We start from the raw sequence: 27,417 nt of genomic DNA on the forward strand, positions 1-27,417 counted from the left end.
ATGCAGTATAATGTGGATAAATGTGAGGTTATCTGCTTCGGTTGCAAGAATAGTAAGGTGGATTATTATTTGAATGGGTGTAAATTGAGAGAGGTGGATTGAGGCACGATCAATTGGACTAAAGACGATAGTTGAATCCAAACTGAGGCTTTATTGCTATCAGATGTGTGGCCTCCCACTGCAGCTGGCGAAATGCCTGCGAGCTGGAGGACACGCATATTTATACCCCACCTCCTGGGCAGAGCCAGCAGGCAGGGGCTACAGGTGAACCTGTAGTGCAGGTTCTACCGTACATCCTCTAATATAGGTACAACAGTGGTTTACCACATTCACCCCCTGTTAAAAATTGAGTCCGGCGGGGGTGGTGGATAACTATATACAATAATGAGATAATATTTACAAAGCAAACAAATGTCCATTGACGTCTGGTGGGTCGGTCAGAGGTTCAGCCGGTCCGGGGCCTTGATGGTCCTTTAGGAGCGGCGAAGTGGTGTCGGCGATGTTGGTGCAGACCTGGTCGAAGGTGATTCCAGGAGCGTGCCGAAATCCTCTTCATCGACGGGCGTGGGCAGTGGGGGGGGGGGGTGCTGTTGTGAGCGACGGGGGAGGGGAGGGGGACACGGGGGGGGGGGGGGCAAAGGGGGTGGTGTGGGGGTGGAACCTGCTGGTGCCAGATCCCTGAGGGAGACAGTACCCTGGCAGCTACAACCCCCGGGGAATGCCACGTAGGCAAACTGGCGGTTTGCGTGGAGCAAGTGTACCCTCTCCACCAACGGGTCCACCTTGTGGAGTTGGACATGTTTACGGAGAAGCACGGTTCCCGGAGCTGTGAGCCAGGTCGGGAGCGACACCCCGGATGTGGACTTCCTGGGGAAGGCAAAAAGTTGTTCATGCGGTGTATTGTTAGTGGCAGTGCAGAGTAATGAGCGAATGGAATGGAGTGCATCAGGGAGGACCTCTTGCCAGCGGGAGGCTGGGAGATTTCTGGACCGAAGGGCCAGCTGGACGGCCCTCCATACCGTCCCATTCTCCGTTTCCCCGGGGGTTGTAGCTTGTCGTTCTGCTGGAGGTGATACCCCTGCTGAGCAGGAACTGACGTAGCTCATCACTCATGAATGAGGATCCCTTGTCACTGTGGCTGTAGGCGGGGAAACCGAACAGAGTGAAGATCGAATTGAGGGCTTTAATGACGGTGGCAGACGTCATGTTGGGGCATGGGATGGCGAAGGGGAACGGGGAGTATTCGTCGATCACACTGAGGAAATGTGTGTGACGATCGGTGGAGGGGAGGGGCCCTTTGAAATCCACGCTGAGGCGTTCAAAGGGGCGGGAGGCCTTCACCAGGCATGCACGATCCTGCCGCTAGAAGTGCGGCTTGCACTCTGCACTGACCTGGCAGTCCCTGGTGATTGTCCTTACTTCCTCGACAGAGTAGGGCAGATTTTGTGCCTTAATGAAGTGGTACAACCGTGTGACTCCTGGGTGACAGAGGCTGTCGTACAGGGTCCGGAGTCAGTCTACCTGTGCGCTGGCACATGTACCTCGGGATAGGACGTCTGGGGGCTCGTTGAGTTTGCCAGGGCGATACTTAATCTCATAATTATAGGTGGAGAGCTCGATTCTCCACCGAAAGATTTTATCATTTTTGATCTTGCCCGGCTGTGTGTTGTTGAACATGAAGGCTACCGACCGTTGGTCAGTGAGGAGAGTGAATCTCCTGCCGGCCAGGTAATGCCTCCAATGCCGCACAGCTTCAGTGATAGCTTGGGCCTCTTTTCCGATGGATGAGTGCTGAATTTCAGAGGCATGAAGGGTGTGGGGAAAAAAATGCCACGGGCCTGCCTGTCTGATTGAGGGTGACGGCAAGGGCGACGTCCGATGTGTCGCTTTCTACGTGGAAGGGCAGTGTTTCATCTACAGCGTGCATTGTGGCCTTGGCAATATCAGCTCTGATCCGGGCGAAGGCCTGTTGGGCCTCTGCCGTCTGGGGGAAGTGAGTGGACTGTATGAGTGGGCGGGCCTTGTCCGCATAGTTTGGGACCCACTGGGCGTAGTATGAAAAGAACCCCAGGCAGCGTTTGAGGGCCTTGGGGCAGTGGGGGAGGGGGAACTCCATGAGGGAGCGCATGTGATCAGGATCGAGCCCCAGAACTCCGTTCTGGACCACATAGCCGAGGATGGCTAAGCGGTTCGTGCTGAGCACGCACTTCTCCTTGTTGTAAGTGAGGTTTAGGAGAGTAGCGGTGCGGAGAAATTTAGCAAGGTTGGCATCGTGGTCCTGCTGATCATGGCCGCAGATGGTGACGGTGTCTAGGTATGGAAAGGTGGCTCGCAACCCGTACCGGTCGACCATTCGGTCCATCTCCCTTTGGAAGACTGAGACCTCGTTAGTGACACTGAACGGGACCCTAAGGAAGTGGTATAGGCGTCTGTCTGCCTCAAAGGTGGTGTATGGACGGTCCGATTTATGAATGGGGAGCTGGTGGTAGGCGGATTTCAGGTCTACCATTGAGAAGACCCGGTACTGTGCAATCTGGTTAACTATGTCAGATATGCGTGGGAGGGGGTACCCGTCGAGCTGCGTGTACCGGTTGATGGTCTGACTGTAATCCACGACGATTCGGTGCTTCTCCCCAGTTTTAACTACTACCACTTGAGCTCTCCAGGGGCTGTTGCTGGCCTCGATGATGCCTTCCCGAAGCAGCCACTGGACTTCGGACCTGATGAAGGTCTTGTCCTGGGTGCTATACCGTCTGCTCCTAGTGGCAGCGGGCTTGCAATCTGGAGTTAGATTGGCAAAGAGGGAAGGTGGGTTGACCTTTAGGGTCACGAGGCCGCACACAGTAAGGGGTGGTAAGGGCCCGTCGAATTTCAGGGTTAGGCTCTGGAGGTTACACTGGAAATCCAGGCCGAGGATTAGTGCAGCGCAGAGATGAGGGAGAATGTAGAGGCGGAAGCCGTGGAATTCTACGCCCTGGGCCCTGAGCGTGACTGTACAGTACCCCCGGATCGCTACTCAATGGGATTCGGAGGCCAGGGAGATTTTTTGATTGGCGGGGTGTATCGTGAGGGTGCAGCGCCTTACCGTATCCGGGTGTATGAAGCTTTCGGTGCATTCGGAGTCCAGCATGCAGGAGGTTACATGGCCGTCGACTTTCACGCTGGTGGATGCGTTGGTCAGGTTATGCGGGCGAGACTGGTCGATTGACATGGAGGTGAGCCTTGGTTGGTCGGCGGGTAATGGGGCGGCCATTGAGCTCCGGTCCTGGAACGCCGGTGGTGCCCATGTGCTGAGGGGTAGACAAGATGGCGGCGCCCGAAGATCTTGCGGGTTTCAAAATGGCGGCGCCCATGGAACGCACATTGCGGGGGCGGGACAAGATGGCAGCGCCCATGAAACACACGTGTTGCACGGAGGGGAAGATGGCAGTGCCCACTGGGCGCACATGGTCTGGGGGGGAGGAGGAGATGGCGGCGCCCATTGTCCGTAACCGGGGGGGGGTTATAGCGGCTACTGAGCGGGCCTGGCACACTGCGGCGAAGTGGCCCTTCTTCCTCGCAGCCTTTACAAAGGGCAGCGCGGGCTGGGCAGCGCTGGCGGGGGCGCTTTTTCTGGCCGCAAAAGTAGCTTCGGGGCCCCCCGGGGTTCGCTGGCTGGCGTGTAGCGCAGGCGTATTGGGTGGGCAGCGCCCCCGCTGGGGCGGCTGTCTGTGGGGTCCACGAAGCGTAGGAGGGGTGGGCCACGCGGTTGGGGGCGAATGACTGGACGTTGCGCAGAGCAACCGTCATGGAGAGCGCTAGTGTTTTAGTCTCTGCGAGGTCGCGCATGGCACCTTCTAGGAGCCGCTGGCGTATGATATCTGACCCAATTCCAGTCACAAAGGCGTTCCGCATAAGAAGGTCTGAGTGCTCCTTGGCCATGACGTCCTGGCAGTCACAGTCCTGGACTAGTGGGATGAGGGCCCTCCAGAAGTCTTCTATGGACTCACCAGGTAGTTGAGAGCAAGTGGCGAGCGTGTGCCTGCCGAAGAGCATGTTCGTCGTCTCCTCGTAGTTGTCCTTGAGTCGAGTCATGGCTTTGGCGTAGTTTGGTGCATCCTGGATTAGTGGGAAGACTTTGGAGCTCAACCTGGAATATAAAATCTGTATCTTCTGAGCCTCAGGAACAGGGGTTGGCGCCGCGTTGATATACGCTTCGAAGCAAGCTAGCCAGTGATGGAAGTCCTTTCTGGTGTTGCTTGAGTGTGGATCCAGCTGCAGGCAATCTGGTTTAATACGGAGGTCCATCCTTAGAAAATGATAGCAATAAATTGAGGCATGATCAATTGGACTAAAGACAATAGTTGAATCCAAACTGAGGCTTTATTGCTGTCAGATGTGTGGCCTCCCACCGCAGCTGGTGAAATGGCTGCGAGCTGGAGGACACGCATAAATATACTCTGCCTCCTGGGCGGAGCCAGCAGGCTGGGGCTACAGGCAAACCTGTAGTGCAGGTTCTACCGTACATCCTTTGATATAGGTACAACAGTGGTTTACCACATGGATGCTCGGCGAAACCCTGGTGCCCTTGTGCATCAGTCACTGAAAGTAAGCGCGCAGGTGCAGCAGGCAGTAAAGAAGGCAAATGGGATGGCGGGACTGTCAAATGAGGAGAGATTACGTCGGTCAGGATAATATTCACTGGAGTTTCGAAGAGCGAGAGGGGATTGATGCACTATCAATTAAGGTCGGGTGCCTTGATCCTCCACTGTGAGCGCCGCAGGCCCGGTGGTGATGCAGGCGCCGGCTTGGTCGCCTGTGACTCCGGGAGCGTGTAGTCCTCATCTTCATCCCCGGGTGGAACCAATGGGAGGACGGATCGTCCTGGGGCGGGGGCTGTAGTGAGGTGCGCTGGGGGGAGGATGGGTGGCGCCGGGGCAATTGGAGGGGGGGTGGGGGACCAGCTGGTGCCAGGTCCCTGAAGGAGACTGTGTCTTGGCGGCCGTCGGGGTACGCCACATAGGTGTACTGCGGGTTCGCATGCAGCAGCTGTACCCTTTCGACCAACGGGTCCGCCTTGTGAAGCCGCAAGTGCTTGCGGAGGAGGACGGGTCCTGGAGCTGCCAGCCACGTTGGGAGCGAAACCCGGAGGTGGACGTTCTAGGGAAGGCGAGGAGACATTCATGGGGGGTTTCATTAGTCGCAGTGCAAAGTTGAGATTGGATGGAGTGGAGCGCGTCGGGGAGGACCTCCTGCCAGCGGGAGACCAGGAGACTTTTAGACCGTAGGGCCAGCAGGACGGCCTTCCAGACCGTCCCGTTCTCCCTCTCCACCTGCACGTTTCCCTGGGGATTGTAGCTGGTCATCCTGCTCGAGGCATTGCCCTTGCTGAGCAGGAACTGACGCAGCTCATCAATCATAAAGGAGGATCCCCGGTCGCTGTGGACGTAAGCGGGGAAACCGAACAGGGTGAAGATGCTATTGAGGGCTTTGATGACTGTGGCAGACATCATATCGGGGCATGGGATGGGGAAGGGGAATCTGAAGTATTCATCGACCACGCTCAGGAAGTACGTGTTTCGGTCGGAGGAGGGAGGGGCCCTTTGAAGTTCATGCTGAGGCTTTCAAAGGGACGGGAGGCCTTCACTAGGTGCGCACGGTCTGGCCGGTAGATGTACGGTTTGCACTCCGCGCAGACCTGGCAGTCCACTTGTGCGCTGGCACATGTACCTCGGGATAGGGCATCGGGGGGGGGGGGGTTTGTTGAGCTTTCCAGGGCGATACAAAATCTCGTAATTGTAGGTGGAGAGCTCGATCCTCCACCTGAAGATTTTATCATTTTTGATCTTTCCCTACTGTGTATTATTGAACATTAAGGTAACCAACCGTTGGTCAGTGAGGAGAGTGAATCTCCTGCCGGCCAGGTAACGCCTCCAATGCCGCACAGCTTCTAGGATGGCTTGGGCCTCCTTTACGACAGAGGAGTGCTGAATTTTGGTAGCAACTGCAGGAGGCAACGCATCTCTGCTTAATAAATTGATGCACTATCAATTACGACGAGACGAGAGTAGAGCGTAATCGAGGCTTTATTAAGCAGAGATGTGTTGCCTCCTGCAACTGCTACCGGAATGGCAGCAACTTAGTGAGCACACACATTTAAACTCCACCTACTGGGTGGAGCCAGCAGGCAGGGATCTACCCCCCCCCCCCCCCCCCCCACCTGTAGTACAGGAGCCTTACCGTATTACGCAAACAGTGGTGACTACAAAAATTCTAACAGGATTTGATAGGGTAGATTCATAAAGAATGTTCCCAATGGTGGGGGAGTGCATGACTAGGAATCATAGTTTGAGGATAAGGGGTAAACCTTTTTGGAATGAGGTGAGGAGAAATTTGAAACCCAGACAGTGGTGAATCTGTTGAACTCACTGCCACAGAAAGTAGTTGAAGCCAATACGTCGTGTAATTTCAAGAAGGAATTGGATATAGCTCTTGGGGGCCAAAGGGTTCAAGAAATAGAGGGGATTCGGGTGCTAAACTTGATGATCAGCCATGATCATAATGATTGGCAGAGCAGGCTCCAATGGTCTCCTCCTGCTTCTATTTTCTATGCTTTTTTCCTCTTCAGTTTGTAATAGGCATTTCAGGTGCCTGCTTGCAGCTATACTGGCATCGTTAGGTGACAAAGTACAAGAATTAGCTAGTGTTGCAGGATTATGAAAGATAAGGGAATGCTGTAACTTTAGTACACAGGTATTTGGGCTGTCTGGTGTAGATTCTCATGTGTGCAGTGAGGCAGCGGCACTTTGGCAGTTTGTCGGTGGAAGCCAATAGGAGGCGGCTTGGCTGACCCGCGCCCCTCCTCTCACTCGGTGTCAGTGGACGGGAGGAAGGCAGGCAGGAAGTTGTCTGGTGCCTTATTGCCGGCTGTGATCGCAGCAGACCCGGGAAAGTAGCATCAGCGCCCCGCGGAGCTCTCCATTTACCGCCGACTCGACCCAGCACCCCGACCATGGCGTGTTACCATAGACCGGACGCCAGCACCGTGCAGGCCTTGAAGGACATGGCCAACACTCTGAGGATTCACTCCATAACCGCCACCAGCGAGGCTGGATCGGGGTAGGTGACCAGCCGGCGAATAATTGAATGCCCCCGGGGGTGAGGCGGATATTTTTACCCACCCCGCTCCGGCCGGCGGCCCGCTGAATGGGGGCGGGAAGCTGACCTGAGTTTAAATTTTAACCGTCACCGTATGTGTAAAATTTATTTTAAAAACCCGTCAAACCGAAAGGGGCAAGAAGTGAAGGGGAAACAATCTGTTCGAAAGCATCAGGATTTGTTAATAACGATGAAGTAAGTAAACGGTGGCTGTGTCCTGTGTTGTGGGGCCGGGACCAGGCCTCTCGCTGTGATGGCGGCCGGGGAAGAGGATAACCTGCTCTTCCCAAACCTCTTTTTTATTCTTGCACGGGTACCCTCTCCCCGGTCTCCAACTACAAGGACAGGGATCAATAAGGCTGGAGATCACTGTCCAGCCGTAGTAGTGAACTGAAAGGAAAGTTAAACTGCAGCTTTAATTCATTGTTAGCTATAAACATTTTGCTGTCGATCCACTTGTCTTGAACAGCTGTATGTGTATCTGGGAGACGCCCCTCAGATCAATTAGGGACAGGTTCAAACAAGAGGCTGGCGCTGCTTATGTTTCAATAAGACAATAAATTGTGGACTTTTTTAATATTCAGAGGTGTAAGTCCAGGTGGCACGCATTTATTGTTCATAGTTCTACTCAGTTGTTATAGTTCCCTGTCGTTCCTGGCTACGAAGCTAGGTTGTTTATTTTTGCCTCACCCAAGTGTTGTTCGTTATCTCAATGGAAGTTGATGTGCAAACCTGTTTTTCCTCTGTCATTGAAATGATATGCATCACTTAGTGACAAGATCCTCATATTGGCCCATATGTGATTTCTGTGTTATTTGAGGCTGGTAACTCCCTTACAATACATTTTTGGTGCAGGGCTACCAAATTTAAGACAGGCATGTAAGGTTATGCAAGACGCCAATTGCATGAGTTTCAAGAGCACTCCGGGATAAGTAGAATCATAGAATTCCTACAGTGCAGAAGGAGGCCATTTGGCCCATCAAGTCTGCAACAACCCTTCGAAAGACCACCCTACCTAGCCCCAACCCCCACCCTATTAGGTGGATTGGCCATGATAAAATTGCCCTTAGTGTCCAAAATTGCCCTTCGTGTTGTGAGGGGTTACTGGGTTATGGGGATAGGGTGGAGGTATTGACCTTGGGTAGGGTGCTCTTTCCAAGAGCCGGTGCAGACTCGATGGGCCGAATGGCCTCCTTCTGCACTGTAAATTCTGTGATTCCTACAACCCTACCCTAAGGGGCAATTTAGCATGGTCAGTCCACCTAGCCTGCCCATCTTTGGATTGTGGGAGGAAACCGGAGCACCCGGGGGAAACCCACACAGACATGGGGAGAATGTACAAACTCCACACAGACAGTCACCCGAGATGGAATTCGAGCCTGGGTCCCTGATGCTTTGAGGCAGCAGTGCTGTTGTGCCATCGTAATTTAGAAAACTTGAGTTATATAGCGAAGGTACATCTTCAATCTGTGTTCAATTGGTTCCCGAGTTGGCGGGTACCACAGTTTATTCGGTGCCTATGGGCAGGGAAATGTGACAGGCAGCATCTTGACTGCTACCTGGTGATTAATGCATGTGTGTCAATGTTAGGTGAAAACATGAAAGGCCTCATCTGTGATGCTTCTTTAGTTAAATAGTCTGCTTGCATTCATGGTCAAAGAAAGTTCATTTTAAGAAAGGCATCAGTGTTTACCGTGGCAAGTAATTGCTGCTTTCAATAAAAGTGAGAAAACTAGTGAAGAAAAAATAATCAGGCTTTCCAGAATAGATTGAGCTTTGAACAATTGCTAGTTGGTGTTTTTGGACTATCTCTAGATAAAGAGCCATAGTAAAAAGGCAAGTAAGACTCAAGTGAAGCAGAACTGAAAGTACCAAATTTAACTTTGGAGTACTACAAAATGGTGTTCTGTAAATTTGGAGAATTAATTCGCAATTGCACAGGGTTGTCAAACTGCTTTTCCTACTTTTTGCAATTATGGTACAAGGAAATAAGGTTTATGAACAATTGTTACTGCTGTAAAATGAAAATTACACAGCTTGTAATGTTTTTTCATTTTGCAGCTTGTTTTTTAAAATAATTTCTACTCTTAAATGTCCTAACTCTTGGTGGAATTAGTTCCATGGATGTAGCAGACCCCAAGTGTCATTGCTTGTGATAGGAGTCTAGACAGTGATTATATGGGACATCACCGCTGATCCCAATCTTATTCTTTCCCAACTTTTCTAGTAGTGGTTTCATGATAATGTTCCGAATCAGGATTTGTGACTGACGTACTTCTGTACACAGTCTTGGGTGTTGAGGTCAAAGGTAGAACCTCAACTGCTGCCCCAGTTGAGATCAGCTAAACACAGAGCAGACATCAAATGTGGGACAGTCTAACCTTTAGTGCTTTATTTTGTCTTTGAGTGATTTGTGGAGCATTATTTCACTTTTGTATATTGCCTGCTCCCAAAACACAGGAGACACAAAAGCCCAATCATATGTACTTGATTCCTTAAGGAGGATTGATTTTTAGAAGAATGAAATATAGTCAAGGTTGATTAAACATAAATATTGTGAAGTAGAGAAATTATTCTAAGAGCTTGTTCTGCTGCTTACAAAGTAGCATATCTGCTAATTTGAGAAAACTGATCATCTTTTTTACCATGGAAAATTAAGATAATGCTTCAGAATCAGTGTGGACCTGATCTTAACCACCTGTAATCCTGAAAGGAGAGTAGCAATCTCGGAGCCTGGACTAGTGGTCTGGATACACGAGTTCAGATCCCACCATGGCTTTTGAGGAATTTAAATTCAATTAAATAAATCTGGCATAAAAGACTACAACCAGTAATTGTGACCATGAAAATACTATCTTGTTGTAAAAATAACTAGTTCGCCAGTGTCTTTTGGGGTGAGAAATCTGGTGTCCTGACCTGGTCTGGTCCCTGTGTAACTCCAGACACTCAGGAATGTGCTTGACCCTTAAATGTCCTTTGATTTGTCCCAGTGCGCCACTAAGTTATATTCAAGAGTAGTTACCCCACCTTCTAGTGGGTAGTTAGGATCGGTAAATAAATTAAGGCCTTGCCAATGAGGTCCATGTCCCATTAGTGAATTTTTAAAAAATGCAATATTTTACTTTGTTCTTATTACCTATGTACTGTTACAGGCTTGGGTCACAATAACAAGACACAGAATTTGATGAATACATAGTTAAGTATAGCATGAAAGGATTGATCAGAATTGGAGCATGTAAAACATTAATATTTAACATGTGGAATGTCTAAGTACTCGCTTTCCATTTAAGATTTTGTCTGATGGAACTGAGGATGTGAAAAAAAATGGAATGTGCTCTAACCTGCATGGAGAGTATTTACTAAAATCAGATGTAATATGCAGTGCTGTTCCAATTTATTAATCTGGTGAAATACTGTCCAAGTTTCTGTTACATGAGGAAATAAATGATTCTGTCTATTTAACAATTGAATGCATTGTTCAACTGTTAAGCAAAATATTTTTGTGGTTAACTGGCATTTCCTTTAAGATACCAGCAAGTGAAAATCTGACCGAGTAAATATTAACCAAGATAATATAGATTTTTAAACAAGTTTGAATTCTAGTTAGCAAAGATAATTAACCAATCGGAATACTGGAATCTGTGGCATAAGGTAGCTAAAATTATAGTTTTGTTTCTTGAATATAAATTTATTTTAATTTGTATAGATAAAATTTCAAATGCACCTCGTTCCATTTGAATTTGTGTTTACGATATAAAAGTGAAATTTATTTTTTGAATGTCTTTCCTACTTTAGAAAACGCCCATAGAATTCCTACAGTGCAGAAGAAGGCCATTTGGCCCATCGAATCTGCACCAAACCTCTGAAAGAGCACCCTGCCCAGGCCCACGCCGCCACCCCCCCCCTATCCCAGTAACCCCACCTAACCTTTTTTCACACTAAGGGGCAATCTAGCATGGCCAGTGCATCTAACCTGCCCGTCTTGGACTGTGGGAGGAAACTGGAGGACCTGGAGGAAACCCACACAGACATGGGGAGAACATGCAAACTCCACACAGACAGCCACCCAAGGCTGGAATTGACCCTGGATCCCTGGCGCTGTGAGACAGCAGCCGGGGACACTGAGGGCGACACTGTGCTGCCCAGAAAACTTTGCAGGAATATTGAATTGAGATTAAATGGATCTAAAGTAATTGCCTCCTCTGAAAGGAAATGCTGCAAAGTTGAATTGTTAATGCCAGTGCATGTGAAGTGTCAGCATGCTGTTTGATTTACAGACATCCTACATCATGCTGCAGTGCAGCCGAGATTATGGCTGTGATGTTCTTCCATGCCATGAAGTACAAACCACACGATCCTAAGAATCCTAACAATGATCGCTTCGTACTCTCGAAGGTAAGAATTGCCGCTGTAAACATTACAAATATCTAAATACATTTTGCCATCATGTCTTCCACTAAAATCTCCATAAGACTGGCTTTGTACTTGTATTATCAATTTGGCAAGTATATTTTAACTGCAGCAACTACTCTGCAACAAAGCGGATAATTTTGTAATCTTTGCAGTGAATCATGGAGCTAAAATTCAACAGATTGTTACATAGACTGGAGAAGATGTAATGCAAGATTCCATTGTTGAAAAATAAATTAAGATTTTGAATGAGAGGCATGTATGTAATTGCCTACCTTCACGCAAGTATGCAAGATGGTTTAAATTGTATAGATTACTGCTGATTTTCAAGACCAATCTAATCTGAAATACAGAATTTTTGTTTACAATCTTTTATTAAATGTGAAATTAATTGTCAACTGGGGACTAGAATATCGATGCTACCTACTTTGTTTAGCAGAAACATTTACAATTACAGCCAATTACTCATAAATCTTCATAACAAATAAAAATAATTAGTCATGCAACAAATAAAAATAATTAGTCATGCAACAAATAAAAATAATTAGTCATGCTTACTTATTAAGTTGTCAACTTTAACATGTTTTTAAAGAATAAAATGAATCCAGAAAGAACAAATGAAGAGGGCACTCAGTGCCCATACACCTCTGCCATGCTGTGTTAGCTCGATGTTGTTCCAATTGCGTCGCTCTTCCTTGTGGCTTTTCCCTGCCTTGTTGTTGCTTTGTAACTGCAAAACTGAAAAAAAGTCATGTAAGATTATTAACTTGAAATAGGTAAATGACAGTAAGCTCTATTCCCCCCCCCCCCCCCCCCCCCCCCCCCCCCCCCGAAAAATCTGCATTCAATACTCGTAGCTAAAGAAACTGGTTGTTCAGGACCTGTAGGCATCTAACAAGTATAAGTTTATTTCAACTAACAAGGCCTATAACATTCTTGGCTCTTGTTGTATCCAAAGAAAGGAAGGGTGGCACAGAGGTTAGCACTGCTGCCCCACAGCGTCAGGGACCCGGGTTCAGTTCTGACCTTGGATGACTGTCTGTGTGGGGTTGTCTGTGTGGAGTTTGCACGTTTTCCCAGTGTCTGCGTGGGTTTCCTACAGGTGCTCCGGTTTCCTCCCACAGTCCAAAGATGTGCAGTTTAAATGGATTAGCCATGATAAATTGCCCCTTCATATCCAAAGGTTAGGTGGGGTGATGGGGCGGGGGAGTGGGCCTAGGCCTAGGCCTAGGCGGGGTGCTCTTTTAGACTCGATTGGCCAAATGGCCGCCTTCTGCACTGTAGAGATTCTATGGCACCATACAAGAAGACCATTCAGCCAATCATGTCTGTGTCACTGGCTCTTTGCTCGATCTGTCCCAAAATGAAATATGATATCATTGACCTCTCCCCAGTACCATTGTGTCTTTTGATTCAAATTATTATCTGTGTATCCCATAAAAAGTGTTGTGGTCTCTGCCATTAGCAAAGTATTCCATGCTTTAAGAAATTCCATTACATGAGATTTCTCCTAACTACTCTCCTAACGTTCTTATAATAATTTTACAGTTGATCATCTTTTGTTACTGACTTCCTAACCAGAGTAAATTCTTCTCCTAATCTCCATCAGAAACCCTGCATAATGTTAAAAGCCTCTCTAAAATCTCCTCTTAACAATCTCAAGTGAAAATAGTCAAAATAAATCAAGTCTGTTCTGAAAATTATAGTTGATTATCTCTTGTCGCAGTGATAAATCTAGGCTGATCTCTGATTGTAATGTGTCATGTATAATGTTTTGCTTGTGGCTGCACAATGTATGCAAATTAGGAACGTAAGAATTGGGAGCAGAAATAGTCTAGTCAGCCTTTCGAGCATTTATTCAGACCATGGCTGATCTCATCCTGGTCTCAAATCCACCTCCCTACCATTCCCCATATCCCTTTAACCTGTTTTGGTTTATAAGAAATATATCTATCTTCTTGAAACCATTTAATGATTCTGATTCCACCGCACTATGGGGCAGCGAGTCCCATAAATTCACCACCCTCTGTGAGAAGTAGTTCCTCCTCATCTCAGTTCTAATTCTACTGCCTCTCAACCTATATCTGTGACCTCTCATTCTAGCTTGCCCTACAAGGTGGAACATTTGGACTTACAAACCTAATAAGAATTTTTTTGAAGAAGTGACAAAGTTAATTGATGAGGGAAGGGCTGTAGATGTCATATACATGGACTTCAGTAAGGCGTTTGATAACGTTTCCCATGGCAGGTTGATGGGAAAAGTAAAGTCGTATGGGGTTCAGGGTGTACTAGTTAGATGGATAAAGAACTGGCTGGGCAACAGGAGACAGAGAGTAGTGGTAGAAGGGAGTGTCTCAAAATGGAGAAAGGTGACTAGTGGTGTTCCACACGGATTCGTGCTCGGACCACTGTTGTTTGTGATATACATAAATGATCTGGACGAAGGTACACAAAGAAATGTACAGCACAGGAACAGGCCCTTCGGCCCTCCAAGCCCGTGCCGACCATGCTACCCGACTAAACTACAATCTTCTACACTTCCTGGGTCCGTATCCCTCAATTCCCATCCTGTTCATGTATTTGTCAAGGTGCCCCTTAAATGTCACTATCGTCCCTGCTTCCACCACCTCCTCCGGTAGCGAGTTCCAGGCACCCACTACCCTCTGTGTTTTGAAAAAAAACTTGCCTCGTACACCTACTCTAAACCTTGCCCCTCTCACCTTAAACCTATGCCCCCTAGTAATTGACCCCTCTACCCTGGAGAAAAGCCTCTGACTATCCACTCTGTCTATGCCCCTCATAATTTTGTAGACCTCTATCAGGTCGCCCCTCAACCTCCGTCGTTCCAGTGAGAACAAACAGAGTTTATTCAACCGCTCCTCGTAGCTAATGCCCTCCATACCAGGCAACATCCTGGTAAATCTCTTCTGCACCCTCTCTAAAGCCTCCACATCCTTCTGGTAGTGTGGCGACCAGAATTGAACACTATACTCCAAGTGTGGCCTAACTAAGGTTCTATACAGCTGCAACATGACTTGCCAATTCTTATACTCAATGCCCCGGCCAATGAAGGCAAGCATGCCGTATGCCTTCTTGACTACCTTCTCCACCTGTGTTGCCCCTTTCAATGACCTGTGGACCTGTACTCCTAGATCTCTTTGACTTTCAATACTCTTGAGGGTTCTACCATTCACCGTATATTCCCTACCTGCATTAGACCTTCCAAAATGCATTACCTCACATTTGTCCGGATTAAACTCCATCTGCCATCTCTCTGCCCAAGTCTCCAAACAATCTAAATCGTGCTGTATCGTCTGACAGTCCTCATCGCCATCCGCAATTCCACCAACCTTTGTGTCGTCTGCAAACTTACTAATCAGACCAGTTACATCTTCCTCCAAATTATTTATATACTACAAAGAGCAAAGATCCCAGCACTGATCCCTGTGGAACACCACTGGTCACAGCCCTCCAATTAGAAAAGCAAAGGTATAGGTGGTCTGATTAGCAAGTTTGCAGATGATACTAAGATTGATGGAGTTGCAGATAGCGAGGAGGACTGTCCGAGAATACAGCAAAATATGGATAGATTGGAGAGTTGGGCAGAGAAATGGCAGATGGAGTTCAATCCAGGCAAATGCGAGGTGATGCATTTTGGAAGATCTAATTCAAGAGCGGTTATATGGTCAATGGAAGAGTCCTGGGGAAAATTGATGTACAGAGAGATCTGGGAGTTCAGGTCCATTCTACCCTGAAGGTGGCAACGCAGGTCGATAGAGTGGTCAAGAAGGCATACAGCATACTTGCCTTCATCGGACGGGGTATTGAGTACAAGAGCCGGCAGGTCATGTTACAGTTGTATAGGACTTTGGTTAGGCCACATTTGGAATACTGCGTGCAGTTCTGGTCGCCACATTACCAGAAGAATGTGGATGCTTTAGGGGGGTGCGGAGGAGGTTCACCAGGAGTTGCCTGGTATGGAGGGTGCTAGCTATGAAGAAAGGTTGAGAAGATTAGGATTGTTTTCGTTGGAAAGACTGAGGTTGAGAGGGACCTGATTGAGGTCTACAAAATTGACAGGTATGGACAGGGTGGATAGCAACAAGCTTTTTCCAGGATTGGGGGTGTCAATTACAAGGGGTCACGATTTCAAGGTGAGAGGGGGAAAGTTTAAGGGAGATGTGCGTGGAAAGTTTTTTACGCAGAGGGTGGTGGGTGCCTGGAACGCTTTGCCAGTAGAGGTGGTAGAGGCGGACACGATAGCATAATTTAAGATGCATCTGGACAGATATATGAACGGGCGGGGAACAGAGGGAAGTAGATCCTTGGAAAATAGGCAAGAGGTTTAGATAAAGGATCTGGATCGGCGCAGGCTGGGATTACTTTATCAATCCCTTTTAGTATTTTGTATAGCTCGATCAGATCCCCTCTTATCCTTCTAAACTCCAGCGAGTACAAGGCCAAACAGTTTAATCTCTCCTCATACATCAACCCTTTCATCTCCAGAATCAATCTGGTGAACCTCCTCTGGACTGCCTCCAATGCCACCACATCCTTCCTCAAATAAGGAGACCAAAACTGGACACACTACTCCAGATGTGGTCTCACCAACACCCTATGCAATTACAATAACACTTCTCTACTTTTATACTCCAGTCCTTTTGCAATAAACAGTAACCTTCCATTTGCCTTTTTAATTACATCCTGTACCTGCATACCGACTTTCTGCGATTCATGAACAAAGACAACCAGATCCCTCGGCACAGACGCATTTTGAACCTGCAAATTGAAAATCTTGAAATTGTAGCCTAACCATTGCTTTATCAATTTCTCTTTCCTCCTGTACTCTTGGAACAGTTGCATCATAACTTTAAAATGTCCATGGGTCCAACAATTCTGGATGTTTGTACAGAAAAAGCCAGGAAAGGAGCTGGAATTTTGAATGGAGCAGGTTTTGCCTGGTACTAACCCTTTCTCACATGATTTAGTATGTTGGGTACATTTTGTGCCTCCTCACCATGCTAATGTCAGAATGCAGGTGGGACAATGTCACCTATCAGTTTCTCTTCTATTGGCCCCAGTGGAAATGGAGCTCCATTGTGTTTAATTAACTTCAATTAATTCTGTTCCAGGGTGCTAGATTGTACCCTGGCATAAATGGGCTCATCGTGCTAGCCTCCTTAATGGTAAGCTATCACACAGCACTCAGTTATATTTAGAAAAATTGCTATTTTTAAATCTTCCGTCTTCAGGTGGAAAAGCTGCATCCTTGATGGAGTGACAAGATGCTGCTCTGACATTTCTGGCATACCCTCTCAGCCTCAACAGGCTGAAGGTCCACACGGTACTGAAAATAGTGAGAGCAGCCAACCCCTTTTAGGAAAAAATATTTTCGGCTGGGTTTGGACATCGAGTAAGGATGATACAGATGATGACTAGGGGTCTGGTGGTGGAGCAAACATTCAGAAAGCGTTCTGTCGCAGGGGCAATAGACTCAAAACATTAACTTTTTCTCTCTTCACAGATGCTGCCAGACCTGCTGAATTTATCCTGCATTTTCTGGTTTAATTCTGAAATTTGAGTTTGCATTTTGATTTTATACTTTTTGATTTCAGTATTTATTGCAGAGTTGAGCAAAAAGGAACAACTGATCACCTTACCAATGACAAGAGTTACTTTAAAAAAAATGTACAATGTATATTTAAGGAGTGTATTTAGTAATTCTATTTTCATGTTTTCAGGGTCATGCAGCTCCAATTCTGTACGCAGCCTGGGCGGAGGTTGGTTACCTGAATATAGATCAGTTACAAACACTGAGGAAAATGGGTTCTATTCTTGAAGGACACCCTGTTCCGGTGAGTCTTGGGAAAATATCATTCATTTCCTTTGCAAGATTTCTGAAAAGAGAAAATCCTAAATCACTGAATTTCATACGCCATTATTTGGGGAAATGGGAGTTGAGAGCCCATTAATTCCCCCAGACTTTCTAAGTGCTCTTGTAGTGGAGCCCTGCCCCCAACTCTATTGCAACCTGCTTTTGGGAAAGTAGAAGTGCAGACTTTTAGGTACTTGAAATAAATTTTGGGGGGCAGTTTGTCTTTGGAGGGGGCAGATAAACATCTATGTCTCTGTGGCTCTTCTGCTTACATGGGTGTTGTTTTCTGTAGTAATTGTCTCAAAGTTCACATTTTGTCTCATTTTTTTTTCAGAAACTAGCTTTTGTTGATGTTGCGACTGGATCCTTGGGGCAGGGTTTGGGAGCTGCTGCTGGGATGGCTTATACCGGCAAATACTTTGATAAAGCCAGGTGACTAGCTATCAAAAACATAGCCATTATTTACTGTTTGTATTGTATTTTACTTTTTAAGTGGAATATGTTAAGACATTAAAATTTTCAGTGTTCAATTTTGACAGCTCCCTGACCCCTTATACCTGGAATAAAGAGGGCAGTAAACATATGAGAAAACAATCACCTGCAAGTTCCCCTCTTGAATCAGACCGTACTGACTTGGAACCACATTGCTGCTCCTGGTATTCCCTCCCAAACAGCATTGTGAATGTACCTACATTACGTGGACTGCAGTGGTTTAGGGAGGTGGATAACCGCCACCTTCTAAGGGCAATTCGGGATGGACAATAGTAATGCTTACATACCATGAATGAAAAATAAAACTTCTGATTTTTTTATGCGTTAATAGTACAAAAAAGTTAACTGTTGCCTGAAAGCAAAACATGAGGACCAGTTTAGATTGGCAGTAGGGAAAAAATACAAACTGGAGGACAGAGTTCGTGGCCTGAAGTTGTTGAAAAATGTTGAGTCCACAAGTCTATAAAGTGCCTAATCGGAAGATGGGGTGCCATTCATTAAGCTTGTATTGGGTTTCACTGGAGCATTGCAGCAGGTTGAAGCCTGAATTGTAAATACGAGAGCAAGGTGGTGAATTGAAATGGGAAACGATTGTAAATTTGGGTCATGCTTAAAGACTGAAAGAAGGCCTTTTGCTAAGTGGTCATCCAGTCTGTGTTTGGTCTCTCGGTAGAATAAAGGTCAGCACTGTCTGAAAGCAAATTGTAGACTATTAATATCTACTCTGGACCAAGGCTTTATTTAGTAAAGGCAGTGGAGTCAGTCAAGTAAAAATAAAGTACTGGTTTATTCAAAGAAAAAAAGTATATTCACACAGGACCCGGTTAGGCTTCACTGATCGTTTCTCTCTGGAGGCTTGTTCTAGTCAGGGCGACTTTATATACAACTGTCCCCGCCCCATAGTTAACGCGGGAGTGCATACTCCTCGAGCCACATGGGGACTATAGTCAACCATGTCCCATGTGCCCTCTGTGGGATACTACACTTTATTCCTTTAATACTACCATTCCCACCCTCCTTCCATTTTGGTCCATCACATCTTTGATATTTAATCTCTTCCACCCTCTAATCTATCCCTGATCTTTCTTTTTATTCCATTTGACCATCTCCCTTTTTCAACAGCAGGGAACGCCTACTGTAATTCAGTTCCGGAAAAGTTATAGTGAACTTGAAATGTTAACTCTCTTTCTCCAGATGCTGCCAGAGCTGCTGACTTATTCCAGAACTTTTTTATTTTGAATCTCCAGCATCTGCAGTATTTTTCTTTTGTTTAGATCTGGATATTTGTTCCCATTATTTTCCTGATTGTAATTTTTAACTTGTACTAAATTCATCCCTTTTTCTGTTGGCATTTTGTTCTCAACCTCCCTGAAAAAGCTGATCTAAACCACACAGTTAACAAGCTGCCATTTCCTTTGTACCCACAATATTCTCACCTGCATCTGTCATTAATTGGCCTGTATTACACTTTACCACTCTTTTTCTGAATAAATTTATTGAAGATTCACGATTCTATTTGATGTCCCTCTGAGGTTTTTAAATAATTTATAGCACACCCTTGATTTTCAGGTTCATTTTCCAATGTAAAATTATGTGACACATGTACTTTAGAGGTTGTAACGCAATGAAATCTGAAAGCACTCTTTCAGCAATCTCGCCACTATCCCTGTTCATACTTTTTGTGATATTGTATATCGGAAAATATTAATTTACACTTTGCCTTTAAAAGCTTTAAGGATGGGCTTTTATGGACAATGCGCCCAGATGACTGCCACAGATGCAAAGCTGTGACAACAACCTTTCCAAACACATTTTTTACTTTCAAAGATTAGCAGAATCTCTAATTTAATGAATCTGACTGACATGCCTTTTTCTGCATGGAATACTCTAATGCCATGTTGATGACACTCCAGTCTTCATGTATGTTAATTTGGAGATTATGTTAGGCATGAAAGATAGTTATCCAAACAGTTGAAGGGTGCTGAGCTGGATAGGCTTGGTGTTCACATTTATATCTACTCATTTGAATAATTGCTGCATGCATCAGCAGGGAGCTGAAAATGGTAACCGCTTAAACCTAGCCTGATCAAGTACTAGAAGTTGTCCGGGAAGTGCATCTTACCTGGAAAACACAGAAGAACGGCACAACTTTGGAGCGAGCAGGCCGCAAAATTTTAGTATGCTGTATTGGAGGTTTTGGTGGACAAGGTGGAAGGTACTTGCATGTACTTTCTTCCTTTCAGCTATGCAAGAGTTGCAGCCTGACCAGGCAATGGAGGAACACCAAGAAGAAAGTGATGATGAAGAAACAGCACACTTGGTTTCACACTTGCACCCATCAGCTCAGATACTGATACTACACTTATTTTCGAGGATAGATTAGAGGCAGGATTTAAATGTAGTAAGCAAGTGGCCTGTAGCCAGGACTAATGGTGAAATCGTATATAGGTTTTGCTATGGAGAAGAAATGAGCATTTTGACGTGTCAGTCTACAGAAGGTTGCTGATTGAATTTGCACAACATGATGCATTGGGAAGCCTGCCATAAAACCTAGTCAAATATCGAGGAGCATGAAGGAGTCCGGCATCATCGTGACACAGTGCTGTGTGCAGAGCTTGGAGCTCATCCTTTTCAGTATGGAAGGTGGAGGTCAATTCCATCCTTAACAGACTCAACCACAACACTGTCTGATACCTAATGTCAGTTTCCATTGCAGGCCGAACAGCAGCCATCCTTCATTTGAGTGTTGAAGTTGAAGCCCAGATTGCTAAAATGCAAGGTCAGACTGGCTGTGAATTAAATACAACAATCCAGCAACCTTTCCTCCAATAGGCTGTTAGGATTACTGAGGCACCCCTCCAAGGCATGTGAGCAGGCGTGGGCAGAATGCTTCGGCTGATATTTGAGCTCACTAATGCTATCAGGGCGTGTCAGGACATTCCGAATTAGGTTGCTTAGGATTTACTTTGTTTCTTTACACTTATCCATCAAACTCTCGGTTAACATTTGCACTGTTGCTAATTAAAAGGAAGGGACATTTGTCTTTTGCAGATATTACTAAATCAGGTTGATAAATATAGTATTGTCTCTGTTTCTCTTTTGTGGAATTACGCCAATTTTGGTTAGTAGGTGGGGACCTGAAGTTGCCACAGCAAATACTGACGGGTAGTAAATTACTGTGCATGAACAACTGCCAAGAAATCCAACTTTTTTATAACCAATCTGCTCAGTCATAGTGACTACCCATACTTTTATTTTTTTAAAGCTTTTTTTTCCAACATATCCTTTTTCTTGTTGCAACATATTGAATAAGGGTATGTACCCATGTATAAGAAACTTTTTACTGCTGTTTGCACAAATTTAAATTTTAATACTGCGTTTAAACTACGTCAGATTGACTAAGTGCCACCATAGATATATTTTGTCCTAATGAATTACATAACTCACAACAGTCATAATAGTGTTGTAGCAACATCTCTGAACATAAAAGATCGACTTTTAAAAAGGAGTCAGGTACAGTGTTTTGTCATAGATTATATCTTTTTAAAAAAATATATATTTATTAAAGTTTTTGACACAATTTTTCTCCTTTACAAACAATAAACCCCCCCCCCCCCCCCGCCCGTAACAAAAAAAAAACGAGAAATCGCGCAGAGCAAGATATATACATGGCAAAATGATATATTTACACAGCTTTGTACACTGGCCCTCACCCGTACGGGCCAGTTTCCCCAACCCTTCATGTTATCTCTTGCTCACCCACCCTCCCAGGCAGACCCCCCTTTCTCCCCCCTCCCCAGGACGTCCCCCCCCACCCCCCAAGGTTGCTGCTGCTGCTGACCGACCTTCCTCTAACGCTCCGCGAGATAGTCTAGGAACGGTTGCCACCGCCTGTAGAACCCCTGCGCAGATCCTCTCAAGGCGAACTTAATCCTCTCCAACTTTATAACCCCAGCCATATCATTTATCCAGGCCTCCAGGCTGGGGGGCTTCGCCTCCTTCCACATTAGCAAGATCCTTCGCCGGGCTACTAGGGACGCAAAGGCCAGAATGCCGGTCTCTTTCGCCTCCTGCACTCCCGGTTCGTCCACTACTCCAAATATAGCTAGCCCCCAGCTTGGCTTGACCCGGACTTTCACCACCTGAGATATTGCTCCCGCCACTCCTCTCCAGAACCCCTGCAGTGCCGGGCATGACCAAACATATGGACATGGTTCGCCGGGCGCCCTGAGCGCCTTCCACATCTGTCCTCTCCCCCAAAGGACCTACTCAACCTCGCCCCGTCAAGTGCGCTCTGTGGACCACCTTAAATTGTATCAGGCTGAGCCTGGCACACGAGGAGGAGGAATTAACCCTACCTAGGGCATCAGCCCACAGACCTTCCTCGATCTCCTCCCCTAGCTCCTCCCATTTACCCTTCAACTCTTCTACCAGCGCTTCCCCCTCTTCTTTCAACTCCTGGTGTATTTCCGACACCTTGCCCTCCCCGACCCATACACCCGAGATCACCCTATCTTGAACTTCTTGTGCCAGGAGGAACGAGAATTCCCTCACCTGTCGCCTCACAAAAGCCCTCACCTGCATATATCTAAAGGCATTTCCCGGGGGTAACTCGAACTTCTCCTCCAGTGCCCCTAGGCTCGCAAACGTCCCGTCGATGAACAGGTCCCCCATTCTTCCGATCCCCGCCCGATCCCAGCTCTGGAACCCCCCGTCCATCTTCCCCAGGACAAACCGGTGGTTACCCCTGATCGGGGACCACACCGATGCTCCCATTGCACCCCGGTGCCGTCTCCACTGGCCCCAGATCCTAAGCGTTGCCGCCACCACCGGGCTCGTGGTATGCTTTGTCGGCGAGAGCGGCAGCGGTGCCGTCACCAACACCCCCAGGCTCTTTCCTTTACAGGACGCCATCTCCATCCTCTTCCATGCCGCCCCCTTTCCCTCCATAACCCACTTGCGGATCATCGCCACATTTGCTGCCCAGTAGTAGCTCCCCAGGTTTGGCAGCGCCAACCCTCCTCTGTCCCTACTGCGTTCCAGGAACCCCCTCCTTACTCTCGGGGTCTTATTCGCCCACACAAACCCCATAATACTCCTGCCTACTCTCTTAAGAAAGGCCTTGGTGATCACGATGGGAAGGCACTAAACACAAACAGAAACCTCGGAAGGACCACCATTTTGACCGACTGCACTCTACCCGCCAGCGAGAGCGGTAACATGTCCCATCTTTTGAAATCCTCCTCCATTTGCTCCACCAACCTCGTCAGATTCAGTTTATGTAGGGTCCCCCAACTCCTGGCTATCTGGATCCCCAGATACCGAAAGCTCTCCTCAGCGGTAGGTCCCCTATCCCTCTTTCTTGGTCCCCCACCTGTAATACAAAGAGCTCACTCTTCCCTACATTGAGCTTATAGCCCGAAAACGCCCCAAACTCCCTTAGAGTCTGCATGACCTCCACCATCCCCTCCATTGGATCCGCCACGTACAGCAACAGGTCATCCGCATATAGCGACACCGATGCTCTTCCCCTCGGACCACCCCCCTCCATTTATTAGACTCCCTCAATGACATGGCCAATGGTTCGATCACCAATGCGAACAACAGGGGGGACAGGGGGCACCCCTGCCTCGTCCCTCGGTACAGTCGAAAGTACCCCGACCTCCGCCGGTTCGTCACTACACTCTCCATTGGGGCTCTGTAAAGGAGCTTAACCCAATTGATAAACCCTACCCCGAACCCAAACCTATGCAGCACCTCCCAGAGGTACTCCCACTCTACTCGGTCAAAGGCCTTCTCCGCGTCCATAGCTGCCACTATCTCCGCCTCTCCCTCCTCCGATGGCATCATTATCACGTTTTAGAGCCGCCGCACATTGGTGTTTAGTTGCCTGCCCTTTACAAATCCCGCCTGGTCCTCGTGGATTACCCCCGGGACACAGTCCTCGATCCTCGTGACCAGCACTTTTGCCAGCAACTTTGCATCCACTTTGAGGAGCGAGATCGGCCTGTACGATCCACATTGCAGTGGGCCCTTGTCCCGCTTTAGGATCAAAGAAATTGTCGCTTCCGACATTGTCGGGGGCAGGGTCCCCTCCTCTCTTGCCTCATTAAAGGTCCTGACCAGTAGCGGGGCCAACAGGTCTGCGTACTTCCTGTAGAACTCCACCGGGAATCCGTCCGGTCCCGGGGCCTTCCCCGCCTGCATGCTCCCCAAACCCTTGCTCAGCTCCTCCAACCCAATTGGTGCCCCCAAACCAGCCACCTCTTGCTCCTCCACCCTCGGGAATCTCAGCTGATCTAGGAATCGTCTCATCTCCTCTTCCCCCGCTGGGGGCTGGGATCTGTACAGCTCTTCATAAAAGGCCTTGAATACCTCGTTTATTTTCGTTGCACTCCGAACCGTGGCGCCCCTTCCATCTTTGACTCCCCCTATTTCCCTCGCTGCCATCCTCTTACGGAGCTGGTGTGCCAGCATCCGACTAGCATTTTCCCCATACTTGTAGGTCGCCCCCTGCGCTTTCCTCCACTGTGCCTCCGCCTTCCCTGTGGTCAACAGGTCAAACTCCGTCTGGAGCCGTCGTCTTTCCCCAAGTAATCTTTCCTCCGGGGCCTCTGCGTATCTCCTGTCCACTCTCAACCTCCCCCACTAACCTCTCCCTTTCCATACCTTCTGTCTTCTCCCTATGAGCCCTAATGGAAATTAGCTCTCCCCTGATCACCGCCTTCAACGCCTCCCATACCACCCCCACCCGCATCTCCCCGTTGTCGTTGGCCTCCAAGTACCTTTCGATACACCCACTCACCTTCCCACACACCACCTCGTCCGCCAGCAGTCCCACATCCAGCCACCACAACGGGCGTTGGTCCCTCTCCTCTCCCAGCTCCAGTTCCACCCAGTGCGGGGCATGGTCCGAAACGGCTATAGCCGAATACTCCGTCCCCTCCACCCTCGGGATGAGTGCCCTACCCAGAACAAAGAAATCTATCCGGGAGTAGGCTTTGTGTACATGGGAGAAGAAAGAAAATTCCCTGGACTGTGGCCTTGCAAACCGCCATGGGTCCACTCCCCCCATCTGATCCATAAACCCCCTAAGTACCTTGGCCGCCGCCGGCCTCTTTCCAGTCCTTGATTTGGAGCGGTCCAGTGCTGGATCCAACACTGTATTGAAGACCCCTCCCATTATCAGGCCTCTTATCTCCAGGTCCGGAATGCGCCCCAACATGCGCTTCATGAATCCTGCATCATCCCAGTTCGGGGCGTATACGTTTACCAACACTCCACTCCCTCAGGGACACCCAGGATTCGCAGATTCTTTCTGCTCGACCTGTTCTCCAGGTCTTCGAGTCTTCCCGCCCACCTCTTGTGTAGCGCCTCGTTCTGCTCCACTCTCACCGCCAGGCCCACGAGCTCGTCCTCGTTCTGACTGACTCTTCTGTACCTCATGATCTTAGCTTCGTGGGCCTTCTGCGTGATCCCGAGTCCTTCAATTGCCGAAAGCATAGGCGCCAACATCTCTTTGCGCATCTCCTCGCTCTGCTCCTCAAAGCAGCGCTTGATGAACTCCTGCAGCTCCCCTTTGTCCCTGGCCGCCGCCATTTTGTTTTCTTTCCCTCGCTTCTCCCGTTGCTCCAGTGCTGCTCCTTTGGCCGTTACACTTCTGATCTGTTTCATAGAAGTTGGCAGTGTTTGCTTCACCAGTCTGCCCCAAAATGTCTATGGAAACTCCTGAAAAAAGTCTGAGAGTCGGCTCCAGACGGGAGCTGCCGAATGCGCGACCTACTCCTCCATGGCCGCCACCAGAAGCCTCGTCCCTGCTTCTTCAATGGCCCTGGTAGATCTTTTCACTGTTGTTCCCTCTGCTGCTAGAATTCACCTTTGATAGAGTCAAGCCAGATTGCAGCTTTAAGCTTGCCCTTCCCCCGCCTGCATGCTGGAAGAGGCCCTCGTCTACTGCTGCAGCTCAAGCCAAATCCTTCACAGTTTCTGCCGGGTCTGGTAGCCAAAAGACACAACACTCCTGGGGGACACTGTCAGGGGAATGCTGCAGCCTTCTTCCCACACTGGGAAATGTCAAACAAATGCCGTGGGGGCCCTGTAAAAGAGCCCAAAAGTCCGTTCCAAGCGGGAGCTGCCTAATATGCGACCTAGCTCTGCATAGCCGCACCCGGAAGTCCCGTCATAGATTATATCTTAAGAATGTCTAGGAAATGCTTAATCAAAAAACAGAGTGGAAGCAAGTGATCCTCAACCCTGAGGGACTGCCAAAGAGAGATATCCGAACGTTAATAAAAAAGAATGTTTACAAGTATGGTAATTTATTGAACAAGCTACCTGAATATTATATTCTTTTGAATAGAAGTTTGTTTAATTTTTTTTTATTCAGGCATCACGGGCTGGGCCAGCATTTATTGCCTATCCCATGTTGCTGTGGATCACATGTAGGCCAGGTAAAGATGGCAGATCTCCTTCCCTAATTGACCATTAGTGAACCAGATGGGTTTTTACGACAATCGACAATGGTTTCATGGTCATCATTAGACTTTTAATTCCAGATTTTTATTGAAATTAAATTTCAACATCTGCAGTGGCAGGATTTGAACCTGGGTCTCCAGAGCATTACTCTGGGTCTCTGGTTTGCTAGTCCAGTGACAATATCAGTGCCTCTGTAGTAGGTTCATTGAAAACTTGTTACATGATGTTTGAGTGCTGCATTTGGTAATTGAATAATTTAGTTAAATTGAATACAAATTTCACCGGATGTACTATTCGGACAATTCTTTCCATAGATGTTCTCCCCACCCTGCCCAGTGTAATGTGTTAAATAATTAACTAGCTTGTCTTTATTTACATTTACATGGAAAAATTAGGTTCATCACTTTCATCACGTATCAAGAAATAAGCACTTCGGCTCAGTATTTTGAGAACAAAAAAATCATGTTTCTAAATCTGAAACGCAGATGGAAGAAGAACACTTGGGCATAATAATTGGGAAATCTGAATTTGCTTATTGTCAGTTTCATGTTCCTATTTATTTGTGTAAGCTAAATCAATGCTGTTTGTACAATAATAAAAGCTAATCCGAAGTACATGTTTTAAATCAATTTTTTTTTTGTGTTTCATTTATTGGTTAATGGTCAAAATTCTGAAATCCGATTCTGTTTACTGCTGCTAGTGGCTTTCACAAAATTATTTCAATTTTTCAAAGCTAAAGAAATCTTATAGTCAAAAGAATTAATTGATTCTTTTTTTACCGCCGTTCCCTTTAGTTACCGTGTATTCTGTCTATTGGGGGATGGAGAATCATCTGAAGGCTCAGTCTGGGAAGCAATGGCATTTGCTTCTCACTACAAACTTGACAATTTATTGGCTATTATTGACGTGAATCGCCTGGGCCAAAGTGACCCTGCTCCACTGCAGCACAAAGTTGAAATTTACCGCAAACGTTGTGAAGCTTTTGGGTAAGTTTGCTAATTGGAAGATCAAATGCAGAAGTTTGGGTG

The 27,417-nt window shown here is 47.3% G+C and overlaps 1 protein-coding gene across 3 annotated transcripts in view; it reads left to right on the forward strand.

Annotated features, from left to right (window-relative positions):
* Positions 1-6,840: 6,840 nt before the first annotated feature.
* LOC140388396 (transketolase-like) overlaps positions 6,841-27,417 on the forward strand; it is a 69,758-nt gene continuing 49,181 nt past the window's right edge. Inside the window, exons 1-5 of one of the 3 annotated variants that reach the window (XM_072472497.1) lie at positions 6,841-7,098; positions 11,415-11,532; positions 17,289-17,402; positions 17,757-17,854; positions 27,184-27,375. In XM_072472497.1, the coding sequence (XP_072328598.1) occupies positions 6,992-7,098; positions 11,415-11,532; positions 17,289-17,402; positions 17,757-17,854; positions 27,184-27,375 (629 nt within the window). In that variant the 5' untranslated portion in view covers positions 6,841-6,991. Of the gene's footprint in view, positions 7,099-7,308; positions 7,333-10,310; positions 10,333-11,414; positions 11,533-17,288; positions 17,403-17,756; positions 17,855-27,183; positions 27,376-27,417 lie in introns of those variants that run through there. The other 2 variants (XM_072472499.1, XM_072472500.1) reach the window with 2 other exon arrangements.

Source organism: Scyliorhinus torazame, chromosome 13, assembly GCF_047496885.1.
Source record: "Scyliorhinus torazame isolate Kashiwa2021f chromosome 13, sScyTor2.1, whole genome shotgun sequence".
NCBI classification, from domain to species: Eukaryota; Metazoa; Chordata; class Chondrichthyes; order Carcharhiniformes; family Scyliorhinidae; genus Scyliorhinus; species Scyliorhinus torazame.